The sequence below is a fragment of the Oryx dammah genome, unplaced genomic scaffold, assembly GCF_014754425.2.
Source record: "Oryx dammah isolate SB20612 unplaced genomic scaffold, SCBI_Odam_1.1 HiC_scaffold_2, whole genome shotgun sequence".
Classification (NCBI taxonomy): domain Eukaryota; kingdom Metazoa; phylum Chordata; class Mammalia; order Artiodactyla; family Bovidae; genus Oryx; species Oryx dammah.
This window is the reverse complement of record NW_024070186.1, coordinates 77,053,542-77,073,040: the sequence shown is the minus strand read 5'-3', so window position 1 is coordinate 77,073,040 and position 19,499 is coordinate 77,053,542. Positions and strand designations below refer to the sequence as shown.

Here is a 19,499-nt window from a genome sequence, read left to right as displayed (position 1 = left end):
TCGGACACGACTGAAGCAACTTAGCAGCAGCAGTAGCAGCAGCATGACAACTTCAGTTAGTTCTAAGTAGATGGGAAAAGTTACACTGAAGAGCAATTAGGGGGTTTTCTTTGCTGAAGCTCAGAGATGACTAAGAAATCAATGGATATGTGTTCCTGAAAGTATTAGCTACCTAGGGTTGGGGGTCAAGTGAGATAGTCTTCAGTTACCCGAGGTTCACTTGAGGTTCATTGTAGCTACAGAATTCACAGAGACTTCACATATAAGAAGAAAAAATCTGTCTCCCACTCAATCAACATTTTTCAGCAACTACTCTGTGCTTCACAATTTTATGGTCTCTGAGGAATATGCAAATATGAGCAAAACCAGATTTCTGCCCCTGGTGAATCTCTAGGCTCATGGATGAGACATACAGACTCTCAGGGAACAGAAATACAATGACCTAGCATGGTCTCTACTAGAGGAGAGGCACAAAAGATACACCCTTGGGTGCAGGAGGGGGCCATATTGATTCTAAGTGAGACATACTTGTCTTAAGCCACAGATGTTAACAGTCAGAGATGGATCCAAGGTATTCCAAATGCTGGAGGAGCATGCACACAGTAATGGATGCAGGCGACAGCAGGGTATATGCAGGGAAGAACAGGTAGCTGGGGGCAATGGGAAGGTTGGGAGTTGAGACAAGCAGGGAGACTGACCAGAACCGTTAGGGTCTGAGGAAACAGGACCGCTAGGCTGATGTGTTTGCATTTGAACTAATTGGCACTGGGGAATCATTGAGGGCTTCTGAGCTGGAAAGTGATGAGATAGAGACCAGATAGGAAAGTACTACAGGAGAACAGACCTGAGCTGTCACCACTCACCCACCCCTGGGTGAAATTATTTTCACCCCTGGGTGAAAAAATTTACCCCTGGGCTTCAATTAGTGACCCCTTCACTCTTCTTGTCTAATGCAATCACTTTAGGCAAGACGGTGAAAGTGTTAGTTGCTCAGTCATGTCAGACTTTGCAACCCCCTGGACTGTAACCTGCCAGATTTCTCTCCAGGCAAGATACTGGAGTGGGTAGTCATTCCCTTCTCCAGGGAACCTTCCTGACCCAGGGATCAAACCCAGGTTTCCTGCATTACGTTTCTTTAAACTACGAGCTACCAGGGATGCTGCTTGTGGAAGTTCGTGAAAGCCAACTTGGCAGAAAAACCTGGCTCTTCTACCACCAGCAATTTCAGGGGCATGAGCTGGGACTCTTCCAACTGAAATCTAGCTTCACAGAAGTTCTTAGAGAATCACAGGTTCTCATTGTCATGGCCCATGGTGGTGGGATCGGTCTAGAAGGAAAGGTCCTTAGAGTAGTCTCACCCAAGCACACTTGCCCTTGGGCAAAAGGACTCTCTGGGCTCCCTATAGCCTGCCTGTATCCCCAGCAACACTTCCCAATAAGTCTGCCCTCTACAAGATGGATCACCCACTCCAAGTTGATCTCCAAGCTTTACTTAAGTCAAAGCTGTCCTTTAGGCAGCTCTAAGCAAGAAAATAATTCGACATATAAATTCACATTAAAGTGTTAATAACTGTGAAGTTTTAAGGAGCTATATCTTCAAGGAAAAGTACATGAGAGAAGAGACAATTTTCTTAGAGTCTGATACTCATAGACTAATTCTAATAGATGGATTTCAGCACCAGTCTGTTGAATTTCTTGAGAGATCTTTCTGAACTGTCAGATAGGTGTCCCCAGAGGAAGGCCTGACTGTCTAGCCAGGTCAGAGAACACTCCAGTTTTCAGAGGTCGACTTATTGAATATCACCCCTTGGCACTGGCTGACGGCCTCCCTCTGGGCAGCAAGAACAAAAACAGGAGTTTATTTTTTCATCGTGTTTTAAGGATAACTAAGCACTGTCACTGACACTGTCTGACCTGGATCTCAAATCATGTTTTAGCAAAAGCAAGGATTATCAGGCCCATTTTAAACAAGAGAAAATTGAAGACTTGAGTCTAAGACCTCAGACATCCAGGCCAGGACTTTTCCACTATTCCATCTTGCTTCTCCCCACCACCTGTAATTCTCACTCTCTTCTGACAGAAATAAAATGGTTTTTCACTTATAAAATTCCCAAGAGGAGATTTTGTCAGAAATCCATGGAACCTGTAGAACCTGAAAACATTTTAAGGAATGTCTAGATCACTTGTTACCAATTGTTGGTAACTTGAATTTGTGGAACTTGAAAACATTTTAGGGAATGTCTAGATCACTTGTCACCAATTGTTCTCATTTCCTTAACTTGATATCCAAGCCCTCGCATGTCTTGTCAACTCTACTTCAAAATAAACTTCAAACCTAACCAGTGCTCAGCTCCTTCATAGCCGTCACTCTCACCATAAACCATCTTATCTTGCCTGAACGAGTTTGGGGAGTAAGGTCCCCCAAATAAGCACAAACCATCTTCCCTTCTGTGGAAAGAAGCCCTGGGATTTGGCTACAGAAGGTTCATGTTGAAGGTATGAAATGACTTTATGCTAGGATAACTGGCTTGGGTATTTAAGGGAGAATGTGTCCCTTCCATCTTGGCTCCTCTTTTCTCTTAAATGGTTCTTAGACTCCTAAGTCATCTCCCTGACTCTGCTGTTCTATAGTTAATTCTTTACTTCAGCAGGAAGAATTACTTTAAAAAAATTCAAATTAAGTCAATCCTGTACTCAAAATCCTCCAGGGGTTTTCTTACCATGATCTTCAAGGCTCTACGTGATCTGACCCCTGTCTGTCTTGTTTTAATTCTAGTCAATTTGAACATATATTAATTAATTGATAAGTTTGCTGTTTGTTTCTCTCACTAGGACTTTGTCTATATAGTTCACTACTATAGTATCATACAACCTCTCAAGCAGAGCAGATTCTTGGCACTTATTTGTAGAAAGAATTGGAGTGAATCAATTTTCCAGATGGAGAAACTGAGGTGCAGGTGGGAAGGGGCAGGTCAGTAGCAGAAGCAAGATGCAAAAGCTAATTTTCCTTCTTATAGGCAGTGAAATGCCCACTGCATCTGGCTTCCCCCCTCATACTACATGAACAACAGCTGCTTTTCCAATATGAAGTTCTCAACTTGAGTAAGAAACAGCATGTTACAGTATGCTCTAGTTTACCTCTTACTTTTCTCTGACTCAAGCTTGTTGATGGTCAGGGCTGGAAAGACTCACAAAGATTATCTAGCAGCCCTTCTGTTTGCAGATGAGGAGACTAAGGCCCAGAGAAAAAGCCCACAGCTGGACATCAGCAGAACCGGAACCCAGGTCTCTGGACTCCAAGCACAATTACTCTCGGCCTCCCTGCACTGCTTAATATTGAACATCTGAGTGCTCACGGATTTTATTGTCTCTTATTAAAATGAGTTTTGCTTCTAATATTGACAGGTAGTCTCCCCCCCTAATGTACATTTCACAGGGAAGTGAGAAATCAGATCCTGGTTGGAGAGTAGTACATGAAAGAGGCCCGGATGCCTCCCTCAAGGTAGCTGCATCCTGGCTGCGAACTGCTCAGCCAAGTGACTCTGGCATTTCTGAGTCAGGGGACGAGGGAATTTGTTAGAACCATTCAACAGCCTCCCTCGACTTTGCCACTTCCTGCCTCTGTGCCTGTTTGCCCTTGTGCTCTCAGGGACTCAGTTTTCTCCTCTGTGAGATGGGGCTAGCATGCCCTGACACACTGGGTGAGAAAGTATTTTGTGAACAACAGAAGGCTGAATGAGGATGAGAAGAATCATTTCTGGTGATCAAGGAAGTGGGGTCCTCAGTACAAACACAAACAGCCGCCTCCTCCCAGCCTTTGGAACTTGGGAGTGAGGCCTTTGGGAATTTGGCTGCAAAGAGCTTAGGTTGGGGAAGTTTCAAGTGTCTTTGTGCTAAATTAAGCTTTATGCAAAATTTGGTCATGAGTAGGGGGCTTAAGAAAGAATTTGCATCTCCTTTTGTCTTGGTTCTTCTTCTTTCTTAAGTGGCTTCTAGACTCCTAATAATTTAAGGATTATAAAACTAATCAAACCGAAAAGCCCAGAAGTCATCTTATCCACAGACTCAACACTTCAGCAAGGATATGAGAAAAGTGACCCAGACTTACTGATCTGAAGTGAGTACTTAAACTGCTAAAGATCATGAACATTTTTTATGAGAAAGTGCTAAGGCAAGAGGAAAAATGGTAAGAGGACCTTAAGAGAGGAAGAGATTAGAGTAATGTCTGAGTCTTTGAGACTCCATGGACTGTAGCACACCAGGCTTCCCTGTCTTTCACTCTCTCCTGGAGTTTGCTCAAACTCATGTCCATTGAGTCAGTGATGCTAACCAATGATTTCATCCTCTGTGCCCCCCTTTTACTTTTGCCTTCAATCTTTCCTATCATGGGGGTCTTTTCCAATGAGTCAGCTCTTTGAATCAGGTAGCCAAAGTATTGGAGCTTCAGCTTCAGTATCAGTCTTTCCAATAAATATTCAGGGTTGTAAGCAGGCCAGAAACTGCATTCAAAAGCTTATCTCCTTTTGTGAGTGACTTTAATGCCTCACTTGTGCGTAGCCTTGTCTGGACTCACCAAACCCTGGAAGCTTTGGCACTCCTTCTCTTAGCTTGCAGACACAAAAGGAAAAGCTGACAACTAATCAAGCCATTCAGCACACCTCCCAGTCCCTTCTGCCTCTTAACGTGGTCTTGGTCTAGTATAGAGAATACATATGTGATGCCTGGCTGGAGACAGGGTTAGTCATGTTGTCTGCTTCACTTGGTTTCTGGAGATACAGTAATTTTTTTCAGCTTTTATGAGCTTGGAGCTTATAAACTATAAGTCCCAGAAGAGCCTGCAGGATTTATCTGGCCCTTCCCTGATAAGGAATTATTTCATGGAGGAAAAAAAAAGAAAAAAGCTGCCAGAACTCTGATCAGGATAGCAGACATCTAACCAGACCACAGCTAGAATTAGACCAGCATTTCTCAAGCTTCCTTTTTATTTGTGAGAGGAGTGGGAGAGTCCTGTCAATGCTGTTTTGCACAGAAACATACAATAATGGTCACATATGTTCAGGGGGTTCCTGGACTTCTGTATGTCCAGACTGGGAGTCCCTGACCTAGAACTGCTACTACTAGTCAGGAACTTATTAGGAAACTCAGAATTGAGTGAAAAGAACCCTGGCCTTGAAGTGTGGAGGACTGGTCCTGACCCCAGCTGTGCACTATGTGAGTCAGAGAATTTCATTGCCCATTTCTAGGCTCAATGACTCAAACTCTGGGGTTTAGTAGATGGTTTCTGAGATTTCTTTCTAGTTCCAAGTTTCAAGGACAAAAATCAAATCAATTTTTCTTTTTTTCCTTTAGCATTTTTTTCAGGGGAGGGTAACGGTGGAAAGGCAGGCAGACCAAAAGTGTTTCAGCTGCTGAGAAAGAGGGGTGGTGGGCGAACTTAAGGTACTTTCTTCTCCATTATAAGAAGTGAAGTTCTTTCAGAGCCCCATGACTTCTAATCTATAAGGCTTTTCACAGAGATAATGGAGAAAGATGATTCAATCTTTCTAAAATCCACATTCCATTTTCAAATCTGTTCTTAGAGGAATGCTCTGACGTTCATTGTCACAAGGAGTGCTCGTGACAGTCTCCACTTGTTACACTCTCATACTTGTGCATTTGCTTCTCCTAAAATGTTTGAGTATGGTGATGGATAGAGTTGTCTGGTATATTTATGGGCATGCAGCTAGGTGTGCTGGCGCATTTGCTTCTGCAGAGGCTGAGTGTTTGAGTGTGTGTAATTGAATGTGCACACGTATGAGTGAAACTATGGAATGTGTATGTGCATAGCACTGAGTGAATATAAAAAAATTGTGTAGATGGAGCGACATGTGGAATCGCGTGGGCCTGTGCATGTACAGGATTTATTTATTTTTAATAAGCTACTTTTGATTGTCCAGCCTCCTCTCACTTCTGTGATTGATTTCACGAGGGTAATGGTGCGTAAAAGCGCTGGTGAGATCTGGGGGCGCCTCCTCGTCTGACGTCAGAGAGAGAGTTTAAAAAGGGGGAGACGGAGGAGAGCACACAAGCTGCCTTAGGAGAGGCAAGGTTCGAGCCGTCGCTGCTGCCTGCGATCAGCTCCTAGAGTTTGACCAACCGCACTCTAGCTCGGCTTCGCCGCCGCCGCCGAGATGCTATCCTGCCGCCTCCAGTGCGCGCTGGCCGCGCTCTCCATCGTCCTGGCTCTTGGCGGTGTCACCGGCGCGCCCTCGGATCCCCGACTCCGTCAGTTTCTGCAGAAATCCCTGGCTGCTGCCGCTGGCAAGCAGGTAAGGAGACTCCCTCGACGTCTTCTTTCCCCTCCCCCGAATCCCCTAACCTTCCCTCGCCTTGCCCCTGCTCCCTTGCGTGAATTTGAGGTGCTCCCAGAGTGCCGGTGCTTTTTGGGGTCCCTTAGCCACCAAAGCTCTTGGGAAAACTTTCAAAGTCCAGAATACCTTTTTACCTTTTTTTTTTTCTTTCCCGATCAGCGCAGTAGGTCACAGTTCAGGTGAGTTCTTTGGGATTCAAGACAATTCCAAGACCTTGGTTAACTGAGCTCGAAGCGATAATGGCATCTCTCCCGGGTACTGACCGCGGGAGGTGCTGACCCAGGTGCTGAAAGCGCGGACCTCTGAAGCGGCGAGGCAGTACCTCCCTCCCATGCAGCGGGACTAGGGGCTAAAGGGCGCTGTACAGCCAGAACACAACATGTTTACGGTTGTGAAAGGTCTCATTCCCTAAAGGGTGGCTTAGTAAAAACGGTAAGAACAAGTCTAGTTTGTAGCTCATGATATGGACACCGAGTTAAACTATTGGCTTATGTTTCATCTTTGCAAAACTAACGATCTATTTCCTTCTTTGTGTGTGTTTTAAACCTACAGAAGCAGAAAACTTGCAGAAACATTTGAATTTTTAAAGCTTCTTTGTGTTACTTGGTGGCTGTAGCAAAAGCCCTTGTTTTCTTACATCCTTAACTGATTTTAAGTGTCACAAAAAGTCCACAGCTGGGAAAATTGGGGTTTGGTTGTGGTTAGACCTGTATTTCAAGCCAAGCTCTTCTGGTTTTTCTTCTCCACCATCCTCATTTTCATCCTCTTTCCTTCTGTCTTCCTTCCACCTCATACAGGAACTGGCCAAGTACTTCTTGGCAGAGCTGCTGTCTGAACCCAACCAGACAGAGAACGATGCCCTGGAGCCTGAAGATTTGTCCCAGGCTGCTGAGCAGGATGAAATGAGGCTGGAGCTGCAGAGATCTGCTAACTCAAACCCGGCCATGGCACCCCGAGAACGCAAAGCTGGCTGCAAGAATTTCTTCTGGAAGACTTTCACATCCTGTTAACTTTATTAATGATTGTTGCCCATATAAGACCTCTGATTCCTCTTCTCCAAACCCCATCTCACCTCCCTAACCCCCCAATCCTCAATAATACCCTCATGTTAGAAATTGAAGACTGTAAATACAAAATAAAATTATGGTGAAATTATGAAAAATAAGATATTGGTTTCTTATTGACTTAAATATTTCTGTTCAATGATATATGACTTAATTTGTGATTTCAGTCAAGTTATTTAATATACATGCTCCAAATCTCACAGACATAGTGTTTAAAATTCCCTGTGGTAATAAAGATTATGTTTTGGTTGGTAACTCTGATAATTTGGGTTATTTTAAACATAAATGATTTCAAATAATTTTATGAATTCTAATTTTAATCCAATGATAATTATTGGAAGGGGCTGCCACAAACATGTATTACATTTTAAATACACTTAAAATTATATGTAGAGATGAGAATTAGTATTAATGGGTAGGCAGGCTGAAATATCCAACTAACCACCAGGCTGATATGTAAAATAAATAATATATTAAAATTGAAAGGGAAAAATCACTTAGAAGTTGGAGGAAAGAAGCTGGTTTAAATAGCTAAAATAAAGTTCTGAGCTTTTAAAATGTATTTATAATTTGTGAACATTTATCCAGAGAAAAACATTGCTTTAAAATCTTCTTTGACAATCCTCTTTGTAACTGAACAAGGTTAAATGGCTGCTTCTGTTTTAAAAGTAAGCTCCTAATTTTTTCCTCAAGGGAAATATTAGTTTAATTATAAGATTCCAACATGAGAGCTATGGGTTACAAGAAACACATGTGCTGGGTCACCTCAGTGACTGTCACACTCTTAAAGGTGTTGAAGCACAATATCATAATCACAGAATAAGAGGAGAGATCTCAGATCTTCTTTTGATTTTATGAAAGTGAGTCAAATAAAAATGCAAATGATAATAACAAATATTCCGTATACGCTAGCTATTATTGTCAGCACTATAATAACAAACTAAGCAGGGCTTCCCAGGTGGCATAATAGTAAAGAATCTGCCTGCCAGTGCAGGAGATGCAGGTTTGATCTCTGGGTTGGGAAGATCCCCTGGAGGAGGAAATGACAACCCACTCCAGTATTCTCAGTTGGGAAATCCTATGGACAGGGGAGCCTGGTGGCCTACAGTTCATGGGGTCACAACTATTCAGAAACGACTGAGCAACTGAGCACGCAACATACTAAGCGGTATTGCTCAAGACAGATAAAAACATAGCTAATTTAACTCACAGAGACCTTAAAAAGGTGTCCCTTTGAGGATGTGTGTTTTAACTATCAACTGTATTTCAAAAATAACTGCTAAAATAAGAAACTAAATATAAACAAATAAAGTGTGATAGTTGCTCAGTCATGTCCGACTCTTTGCAACCCATGGACTGTAGTTTGCCTGGCTCCTCTATCCATGGAATTATCTTGGCAAGAATGCTGGAGTGGATAGCCATTCCCATCTTCAGGGGATCTTCCTGACCCAGGGACTGAACCTGGGTCTCTTGCATTGCAGGCAGATTATTTACCAAAGCTCAATAAACTCATAAAATCAATATAAATCTCTGGAGCACAGACTTACTAGTGGGAGCATATAGACATCTAAGAGGAATTTCTTATTTTATACACAATATTTATGTTAGAAAATACACATTTTAATGTATTAATGAACATGACTTAGTGAAAGTTAATTCCTAAACAGCTGATCAAACAAGAGAAATCTAAGCCACTTTATTAGTCTCTGTGAAAACAGAACATCCTTTCAGGTACTGGTGCACCTTTTATTTACAAGACCCTGAGGAGCAAATTAAGGTGTGCACTTAGGGAGGATCTCTCTGTGTTAAATACATTATGTATGTTTGGTTACCAACCAACTCAGTTCAGTTCAGTTCAGTTGTTCAGTCATGTCTGACTCTTTGTGACCCCATGGACTGCAGCATGCCAGGCTTCCCTGTCCATCACCAACTCCCAGAGCTTACTCAAACTCATGACCATCATGTTGGTGATGCCATCCAACCATCTCATCCTCTATTGTCCCCTTCTCCTCCCACCTTCAACCTTTCCCAGCATCAGGGTCTTTTTCAGTGAGTCAGTTCTTCACATCAGGTGGCCAAAGTATTGGAGTTTCAGCTTCAACATCAGTCCTTCCAGTGAATATTTAGGACTGATTTCCTTTAGGATTGATTGGATCTCCTTGCAGTCCAAGAGATTCTCAGGAATCTTCTCCAATACCACAGTTCAAAAGCATCAATTCTTCGGCTTTCTTTATAGTCCAACTCTCACATCCATACATGACTACTGGAAAAACCATAGTTTTGACTAGATGGACCTTTGTTGGCAAAGTAATGTCTCTGCTTTTGAATATGCTCTCTAGGTTGGTCATAACTTTTCTTCCAAGGAGCAAGTGTCTTTTACTTTCATGGCTGCAGTCACCATCTGCAGTCATTTTGGTGTTTCCAAAATCATTGTTTCCACTGTTTTCCCATCCTTTTACCATGAAGTGATGGGACCAGATGCCATGATCTTAGTTTTCTGAATGTTGAGCTTTAAGCCAAATTTTTCACTCTCCTCTTTCACTGTCATCAAAAGGCTCTTTACTTCTTCTTCACTTTCTGCCATAAGGGTGGTGTCATCTGCATATCTGAGTTATTTATATTTCTCCCAACAATCTTGATTCCAGCTTGTGTTTCATCCAGGTTGGCATTTCATATGTACTCTGCATATAAGTTAAACAATCAGGGTGACAACATACAGCATTGATGTACTCCTTTCCCGATTTGGAACCAGTCTGTTGTTCCATGTCCAGTTCTAACTGTTGCTTCTTGACCTGTATACAGATTTCTCAGGAGGCAGGTCAGGTGGTCTGGTATTTCCATCTCTTTAAGAATTTTTCAGTTTGTTGTGATCCACACAGTCAAAGGGTTTGGCACAGTCAATAAAACAGAAGTAGATGTTTTTCTCAAACTCTCTTCCTTTTCCAATGATCCAATGAGGTGAAGGTGAAGTCGCTCAGTCGTGTCCGTCTCTGCGACCCTGTGGACCATAGCCCACCAGGCTCCTCTGTCCATGGGATTCTCCAGGCAAGAGTACTGGAGTGGGTTGCCATTTCCTTCTCCAGGGGATCTTCCCGACCCAGGAATCGAACCCAGCTCTCCCGCATTGTAGGCAGACGCTTTAACCTCTGAGCCACCGCAATTTGATCTCTGTTTCCTCTGCCTTTTCTAAATCCAGCTTGAACATCTGGAAGTTCATGGTTCACAACTCAGTAGAGTGATATAATCACATTACTATGATTAAAGCCCAGAAGAGAACACAACTTAATTGTTTTCTGAGCAGTGCATAGATTCTATGAGTGCCAGGAGATTTTAAGTTTTCAGTATCATCTTTAGTTATCTGTTCCCAACAGTAGTATGGAAATAATTGGCAATAATTATATAGCTATGTGTGCATGTATCATAGTTATTCTTTATTTAAAGATTAAATTGAATGAACATTTAATCAGAGTTAGGTGTCTTTCAGCCTCAGTTTTGTCACTTGCAAAAGCAGAAGGTCGTAGATACTTCCCCGGTGTTCCAGTGGTTGAGAATCCATCTTGCAGTGTGGGAGGCATGGATTTGATCCCTGGGTTGGGAACCAGGATCCCATATTCCCTGAAACAACTGGGCCAGTGTGCTGCAGCTAGAGAGTCCATGCATTGCAATGAAAAATCTCAGAACACACAATGAAGATCCCACATGCCACAGCCAAACAAATAAATAAATTCTTTTTTTTTTTTTTTTAAGTAGAACGTCATACTGGCAAAGGTACTCATATCCCTTCCAGATGTGCCTGCCTTTTTGTGCTTTGATATTGACAAAAGAGTTAAGGGAGTACTGATTTTTGATCATTTTAATCAAGATATGAAGCATAGTTTGTTTGTTTAATATATAGAAGGCTTTACATTTTACTTCCCATTTAGTTCATTTGTGTTCCTCTTAAGTTTTATTCACTGGAAGAGTCTAATATTCTAGCTTGTTTATCATTTAACTGCAATGAATCTTTCAGATTATATTTTTCTTCCTCTTAACACAACCACAGGCTTCAGCAGTCCTAAACTATTTACTATTTCTTTTAATGGGAGAGCTTGGGCAAGGTGCTCTTGTTTTCTGGGCCTCAAGTTTCCCCATTTGAAAACAGGAATACTAATAAAACCAATGCTTTAGAGTCATGAGGATTCAGCAAGACTGTGTGTTTATAGTTCTTAGCATGTAGTAAACGCTTGGAAAGTTAGATGTCACAATTGATGTTATTTTTATTATCACATGTGCTATGTTTTCTAGCCTCTCTTCCTTTGCTTTTGCTATTTCCTGTCATTTTTTGCAGTCCTGAATCTAAGCCAGCCTTTACGACTTGTTTTATATGCTTCTTGTTCCATAAAAGTCTTGCTTTGAGCCCTCACTTGGGATATTTCCCTTCTCTATTAATCTTCATCTCTTCCAAGGTGCTTGCTTATCACTTTAACCCCTTGGGTGTATTAATAGCTGCACGAGTGTATGTTAGAAAGCATTTGTATATGACCATCGATGACTAAATATACGTCAGATACATGCATAAGGTGAAATCAGCGCCTCAGGCATTGCACAGAGCAGGTTCTCAGTGTTCACTGAAGAATGAATGAATGATCCGGGAGCTTGTCTCCTGTGAAACAAATCTCTATTACTAGGCAATGAAGGTTTTTCTCAAGAATGGCACAGGAAAATGGCATTAGTGGTTACTCTATATGACGCTGGTGTGACTCCAGAAAGACACAGCACGTGGTTATAATTGCAATAACCACTGAAGTATGTGACTAGCAGATTCACTCATTTTACACACTGAAATTAGTCCAGTTTTCCTTAACCATTTTACAGAGTTCCTCAAATAGGGTCTGCTTAACTGTCCACCAGCTATGGACTCAGAGTTACAGAGAATCAGATTCATTAGCACTTTTATAACATTCACTTATTTTAAGATCATGCAAATTCAGACTTGGTCCTAATACAGGACCAGTTTTTTGGCCTTGGCTCAAACTATTCTCCAATATAGAGATAATTCTGTTTTATGATGACATAAAAATATACCTTTAATTCTGAATAGTAGACATAAAAAGAGCCCCGAGATCATCTCTTTCTCAGCACTCATTTTACTGGAGGCTGACATATGGAGATACTGCCCAGGATATGCAGTGTTGATGTAGAGTCTGAACAAAGTCAAAGTTCCCTCTATCATACCTCAGGGTTATTTTGATGATTTTCCTACGCTGTCCCTCAAGGAATCTGACCTTCTAGATAATTGTTGTGTTCCATTAGTTCCATTAATTGTCATGTTCCATTAGTGAATGTTGATTTTGTCCCTGGAACTTCTTCACCTTCCCCCAAACAACCGGTCTGCATCTGAGAAAAAGTAAGACAGTCGATATAAAATAGCTTCCCACAGTTACAGAAAAAATGTTAGGAAGAAATGGCAAAGATATGGATGAAGAAAAAGAAAATTCAAGGGAGGCAATCTTTGGCTAAATTAGACCCAAGAAACAAAGACAGATCCAAGAAGCAAAGGACTTAGACAGACTAAGTCCTTCCCTGGCAGGTGGTGGATGGACTCATAGCCAGGAGACAGGGCTGTGCCTGGGAAGGTGGTCTTCAAAGACGTTATGATACATGTCTGTGGGACCCAGGGGGAGACACCTCAGTGACCTCCTCTGCTTCTGCAGTAAGTGAGAATGAGTTCCTTAATTCCAGGTGTTCAGTTTCTTGTTACCTAGAATGTGCCTCAGGGTCAAGGACTTGCTGGACACTGGGAAAAAAGCTTGTATGGTATGCTTTCAGGGAACCGAGTCTAAGAGGTAAGACATATTCCTTAAAAACGGGCAAATGCTATAATGGAAGTTTGTCTAGACTGTTGGGCTTCTCTGGTGGCTCAGACAGTAAAGAATCTGCCTGCAATGTAGGAGACCCAAATTCGATGCCTAGGTCAGGATGATCCCCCTGGAGAAGGAAATGGCAACCCACTGCGGTATTCTTGCCTGGAGAATCCCATGGACTGAGGAGCATGCCCCGAGGAGCATGCAGTCCATGGGGCTGCAAAGAGCTGGACACGACTGAGCATGCACAAACCATCTAGAGTGTTATGGGTAGAAAGAGGCGCCAGTAGCGTCCTCAGTGTTAGGGGTAGAAAGAGGTGCCAGTAGCGTCCTCAGTGTTAAGGGTAGAAAGAGGCGCCAGTAGCGTCCTCAGTGTTAGGGGTAGAAAGAGGCGCCAGTAGCGTCCTCAGTGTTAGGGGTAAAAAGAGGCGCCAGTAGCGTCCTCGCTTTTTTCTCTATAAATTATTCTCCTCATTAGTTTTAAATTATGGTTTGAAAGTCAAAGTGATTTTACCCTTGGTGGGATGAATAAATTATAAGTATATAATGATATAATACACACTTTTGCAATATAATCTAGGTTAGCTTGAAAAGTGTTTATATTCCTCTTTTAAATATGACGAGCCTGAGGAAAAGAGAGATTATATAGCTCGCCCAAGATGTCACTAACTGGTGAGTGATGGAGCTGGAAATAGGCGTTTGATTTCTAATCCAGGGCACTTCCCAGAGTATTTTAGGGGAAAGGGGTGAATTAAAGGGAATCTATAATTTGCTGGGCAAATTAAGAGCAGATCAACTTCAGATCATCTTAATTTACCCTTCTGTACATACACAAATGGGCATTACTACTCTATTATTGTCAGAGGAAAAACGGATTTAGGCTCTGGGATTGGAGTTTCATTCTGTTACTTCATTAGGAGGACTATTTCCAAGGAACTCCCTGTAATCTGTTTTTCCACATGTTCCATATCATAGTCTTAGTTTTGCTAAAGGAATGAATAAACAAACAAATAAAATTAATAGCTCTAGGCTTTAAAGCACATCTTTTTCCCACTCAGTCTCACACACACAAATTTTAGTACTACCCGGGCTGTGGGCATTTTTTGCTTGAAGTAATTACAAATCCATCAGTCCTTCTTTAATTTACAGGTCATGACATCTGCCTCACTTAACCCTGGGTGGTGATTGTATATTCTTTCCTCTGGCCTTGCAGGTATATCCTGTGAAAAGCTGGCCTGAAGCTGGGATGTAAAGACCTGAAAATTTTCACTGAGACTTATAAATGAGACAAGCTGTTACTAAGTAGCCTTTTATACCACTGAAGCTGATACATCCCTGAGGGTCTCAGATAAATATTCTAGGTCATGTGGGTGGCCACCTCATTCCTATTAGCTTCACATGTCTCTGGAATATGGCCCATTAAGATGGTGAAATTGTTATATAGAGATTAAATAGTTCATTAAAATTAATAATATTTCAAGAAATTCAAGCTTTTAAAATAAGGTTCAAATAGTTAAGAAAGATAATGTGTTCCCAGTTAATGGCTGTTTAATTCTATCTTTCCTGTATAAAAAATGTGTAAAAGTACATTTTCATTTCCAATGCTACATTAAGGTCAAATGGCACACTCTATGAAAAAAACATTAAGCTACCCCAGAATTGCTATCTCTTGGTAAGGATTTATTCGACTACAAAAGGCATATTATGAGACTCAAGATTTATGAATTTAACTAGGACTTTCTTCCTAGATCTTTCTTCTTCATTTTTCTGTCTACAATCTCCCCAAACACAAGGATGAAAGGTGATGATTTTACCAAACTAACCACCAACATCTTCATCATCCTCATTTTTATTTGTTATTATACATGTGTTAGCATGATGGACTCATAAGTAAGAGCACTGAAGTTCTATAGACTTCAAGAAATCTTCTGGAATCTCCTGGCTGTCATGCTCTTTTTCTTATATGATTTATGAAAACACTTATTCATGGATCTCCTATTGTCGATAGTGTCAATGGACAGGTTTCTGGTGGTGTTGCTGCTGCTCTCTTCTTTCTCCTCTTCTTAGTTCTTCTCTAACACTCATTCTTCACGTGGATAGCAGCACCCCGAGTTCCTTTTTTAATCCACCTTCTGTGCATGCTCAGCCATGTGGAAATGGGAATGACTCCACTTCTAGTCCAGGATGGAGACTAGAATGGATTAAGCCACTCACAATATATCATCCCCTGGTCATAGCGATGGCTTGATGACTTGGGCACATGACCAATCACAGTGAAACAAGACTGTTTTGGGGGTCATCTGGGATAAGAGATTCTGATGCATACTACATTTTGAGAAACATTGTTATGTGACAATAAAGGAAAAAATATGAAGCTTGGGTGGTAACAGGAAAGTCACCATGGTGAGTAAGATGTTTAGTTTTCAAATTTTTATATTTCATACCAAAATATTTCTGAAATAAATTCACAAATAAAGTGGAAGTCTCTTGATCTCATCATCAGGTATGTTCTTATTCCTCTCTATTCAGTTAGAGCCAAGCACTCTTATGAATTTAATGTGTATTCTTCCTGTCTATGATTTTATACTTTCACTATATATGCGTGTGTATGCTCAGTTGCTCAGTCATGTCCAACTCTTTGGGGCCCCATGGACTATAGCCCGCCAGCCTCCTCTGTTCATGGGGTTATCCAGGCAAGAATACTAGACTGGGCTGCAATTTCCATCATCATAAATAATATGTTGTATAGCTTTGTACTGTAATAGTCTTTATACATTGTAGCTTAGTTATAATCTTCAGTTACAATCTTAGTTATAATTTTTAATATGTTTCAGTCATTTTAATTTTGGCATAATATTTCATTATACAAATATATCCAAATTACTTATGTGTTTATCTATTGATAAACATTTGATTTTTTCAAATTTGTTTGGGACAGAAGCTGTTGATGTCTTTAGAAATTCCTCAGTACTATGAGACTGAATGATCTGTCTTTACCAAAGAAGAAATCTAAAATCAAAATAATTCTGCTGGTCTCATAGTCCCTTTCTGTCAGACAAAAGAGTTCCTTCCATGTTTCCAGGTAACTTTTGCACTGTAGCTTGCTACACTTGAAAATCCATATAATTAAGCCCAACTACTTATTGCCTCTCTGTCCTTATTCATCTCATCAAGATTTGGCCTCACTAAAATTGCTTCTTTGGAAATGGTCTATAAAGAGAATACTCTGAATCTCAGCAGGTATTTCTAAATTCCCTTTATCCCAGTTAGCATAAGTTCCCATCATGTGGTTCTAAGGGAGACTGGGAGCTGAACCAATCAGACACTAGTTTGAAAAACTGAAACATGCTATTTCAACCTCTATCCGGAAGGAGCTGAATCAAGACTAACCTGGAGGCTGAGTAATATTTCATTGTATATATATACCACCTTTTCTTTATCCCATACTGCATAGCACAGTGGAGAAGGAAATGGCACCCCACTCCAGTACCCTTGCCTGGAAAGTCCCCTGGATGGAGGAGCCTGGTAGGCTGCAGTCCATGGGGTCGCAAAGAGTCGGACATGACCAAGGGACTTCCCTTTCACTTTTCACTTTCATGCATTGGAGAAGGAAATAGCAACCCACTCCAGTGTTCTTGCCTGGAGAATCCCAGGGACGGGGGAGCCTGGTGGGCTGCCGTCTATGGGGTTGCACAGAGTTGGACATGACTGAAGCGACTTAGCAGCAGCAGCAGCATAGCACAGGGAACTCTCCTTAAGGCACTGTGGTGACCTGAATGAGAAGGAATTTCAAAAAGGGGGTATGGATGATTCATTTTCTGTACAGTAGAAACTAACACAACATTGTAAAGCAGCTAAACTCTAATACAATTAATTTTTTAAAAATCCAAAAAAAAAAATAAATAAAAAAAAAACAAAGAGAAAAAAAAAAAAAAAAAAAAGACTAACCTGGGGGTTAACTGGCAAAGGCTTTATCTGCCTGAGTGGATCAAATTACAAAGAAAATCAGTTGTTCACTGGGGCCAGGCCAGGGGCCATTACAGCCTAAAGCTGTTTAACCTGCTATAAGCCTCTTTAGGAATCTGGTAAATTTGTATTTGGCGAATTTCATTACTTAACAGTTCTGTCCAGCTCCCCTAATCAGACGTTCGCCAATACCCTTCTGATCCAGGCCTGAGCAACATATGGTTGGACCTAAGAGAAAGAATCATAGTATTTCCTGGCTATATGCTAACCCATGGCTCAGAAGTTGAACCTGTCCTTGATACTGTGTTCTAATCCCCCATTCAATTCCTATACTTGCTCTACCATATCCTTATCCAGGTATCTGTCACCCAGACTTCAATTTCTCTAGTGGTGGAGGACTCATTCCCTCCTGAGGTAGTTTGCAGCTAGACAAAGTTTAATCACTCCTTCAGGGGAAGTCCTCCAAATATTTGCAGAGAGCACCCATGCTTGGGCCCCTGTCTGCCCCTACATGTTCTCTTCTTCCTCCTAGCCATCCCCAATTCTATTATCTTGCAAATGACACATATTTCAATTCTTTCACCCATTTCTGCATGCCTTTGAGTATGTGTTCTATCTTTTGTTTTTGTCTCCTGAGAATTGAAAAAAAAAAAAAAGGATATTCTAAAGGTTCAAGAAAGAAAGATTTCTAAGAAAAGGGTTATATCTACCCACTTTTCTTTTTTGGTGGACTCTGCCTCATGGTATCTTGGCTATATTGATTACGTGTTAGTTGAAAGCTAATTTGTGCTGGCTTTTTTATTTCATTACTGTCGCCAAACCATGGGAAAATATTTTCTCAAATACTGAGAACTCCTTTTTTTATATAGATGACAAAGGTGAGAATTAGGTAGGAAAAGTATTATATTCAGTGTTACATTCAGGTTAAAACTTAGCTCTCGTTATTTTTTTACCAGTGCTCCCTATATCATCTTCCCCAAGACACTTGTAGGTATCAACTGGACATAAGTTGCTGTTGTTGCAACTCCATGGAGCATGCCAGGCTCCTGTCCTCCACTGTCTCCTGGAGTTTGTTCAAATACAAGTCCCTTGAGTTGGTGGTGCCATCTAACCATCACATAAGTTAATGGTAAAATTTAAGACAATTTGGTGCTTGGGGAGGTAGAGTTAGGAAATGGTGCTTAGGAAGGTTGTGTGGTCAATTTCTGCTAACCTAAGACACAATGAATACAGACTTCCAAAGAATAGCAAGAAGAGATGAGAAAGCCTTCTTCAGCAATCAATGCAAAGAAATAGAGGAAAACAACAGAATGGGAAAGACTAGAGATCTCTCCAAGAAAAGTAGAGATACCAAGGGAACATTTCATGCAAAGATGGGCTCGATAAAGGAGGAAATGGTATGGACCTAACAGAAGCAGAAGATATTAAGAAGAGGTGGCAAGAATACACAGAAGAACTGTACAAAAAAGATCTTCACGACCCGGATAATCATGATGGTGTGATCACTCATCTAGAGCCAGACATCCTGGAATGTGAAGTCAAGTGGGCCTTAGAAGCATCACTACGAGCAAAGCTAGTGGAGGTGATGGAATTCCAGTTGAGCTATTTCAAATTCTGAAAGCTGATGCTGTGAAAGTGCTGCTCTCAATATGTCAGCAAATTTGGAAAACTCAGCAGTGGCCACAGGACTGGAAAACATCAGTTTTTATTCCAGTCCCAAAGAAAGGCAATGCCAAAGAATGCTCAGACTACCGCACAATTGCACTCATCTCACATGCTAGTAAAGTAATGCTCAAAATTCTCCAAGCCAGGCTTCAGCAATACGTGAACCGCGAACTTCCTGATGTTCAAGCTGGTTTTAGAAAAGGCAGAGGAACCAGAGATCAAATTGCCAACATCCGCTGGATCATGGAAAAAGCAAGAGAGTTCCAGAAAAACATCTATTTCTGCTTTATTGACTATGCCAAAGCCTTTGACTGTGTGGATCACAATAAACTGTGGAAAATTCTGAGAGATGGGACTACCAGACCACCTAACCTGCCTCTTGAGAAATTTGTATGCAGGTCAGGAAGCAACAGTTAGAACTGGACATGGAACAACAGACTGGTTCCAAATAGGAAAAGGAGTACATCAAGGCTGTATATTGTCACCCTGCTTATTTAACTTCTATGCAGAGTCCATCATGAGAAACGCTGGACTGGAAGAAACACAAGCTGGAATCAAGATTGCCCAAAGAAATGTCAATAACCCCAGATATGCAGATGACACCACCCTTA

The 19,499-nt window shown here is 41.3% G+C and overlaps 1 protein-coding gene across 1 annotated transcript; it reads left to right on the top strand.

The window, feature by feature from the left end:
* The first annotated feature begins 6,024 nt into the window (after window positions 1-6,024).
* On the top strand, window positions 6,025-7,669 carry SST (somatostatin). Its single transcript, XM_040253010.1, has 2 exons — window positions 6,025-6,308; window positions 7,148-7,669. Exons 1-2 carry the CDS (start codon window positions 6,171-6,173, stop codon window positions 7,358-7,360), a joined length of 351 nt encoding a protein of 116 aa, XP_040108944.1. The 5' UTR covers window positions 6,025-6,170; the 3' UTR covers window positions 7,361-7,669.
* Window positions 7,670-19,499: the final 11,830 nt, after the last annotated feature.

Excerpts from the sequence above, each read along its gene's own strand:
- SST (XM_040253010.1), top strand. The coding sequence starts at position 6,171 with ATGCTATCCTGCCGCCTCCAGTGCGCGCTGGCCGCGCTCTCCATCGTC. Across the intron at positions 6,309-7,147 it reads CTGCTGCCGCTGGCAAGCAG|GAACTGGCCAAGTACTTCTT; the intron begins GTAAGGAGACTC and ends CACCTCATACAG.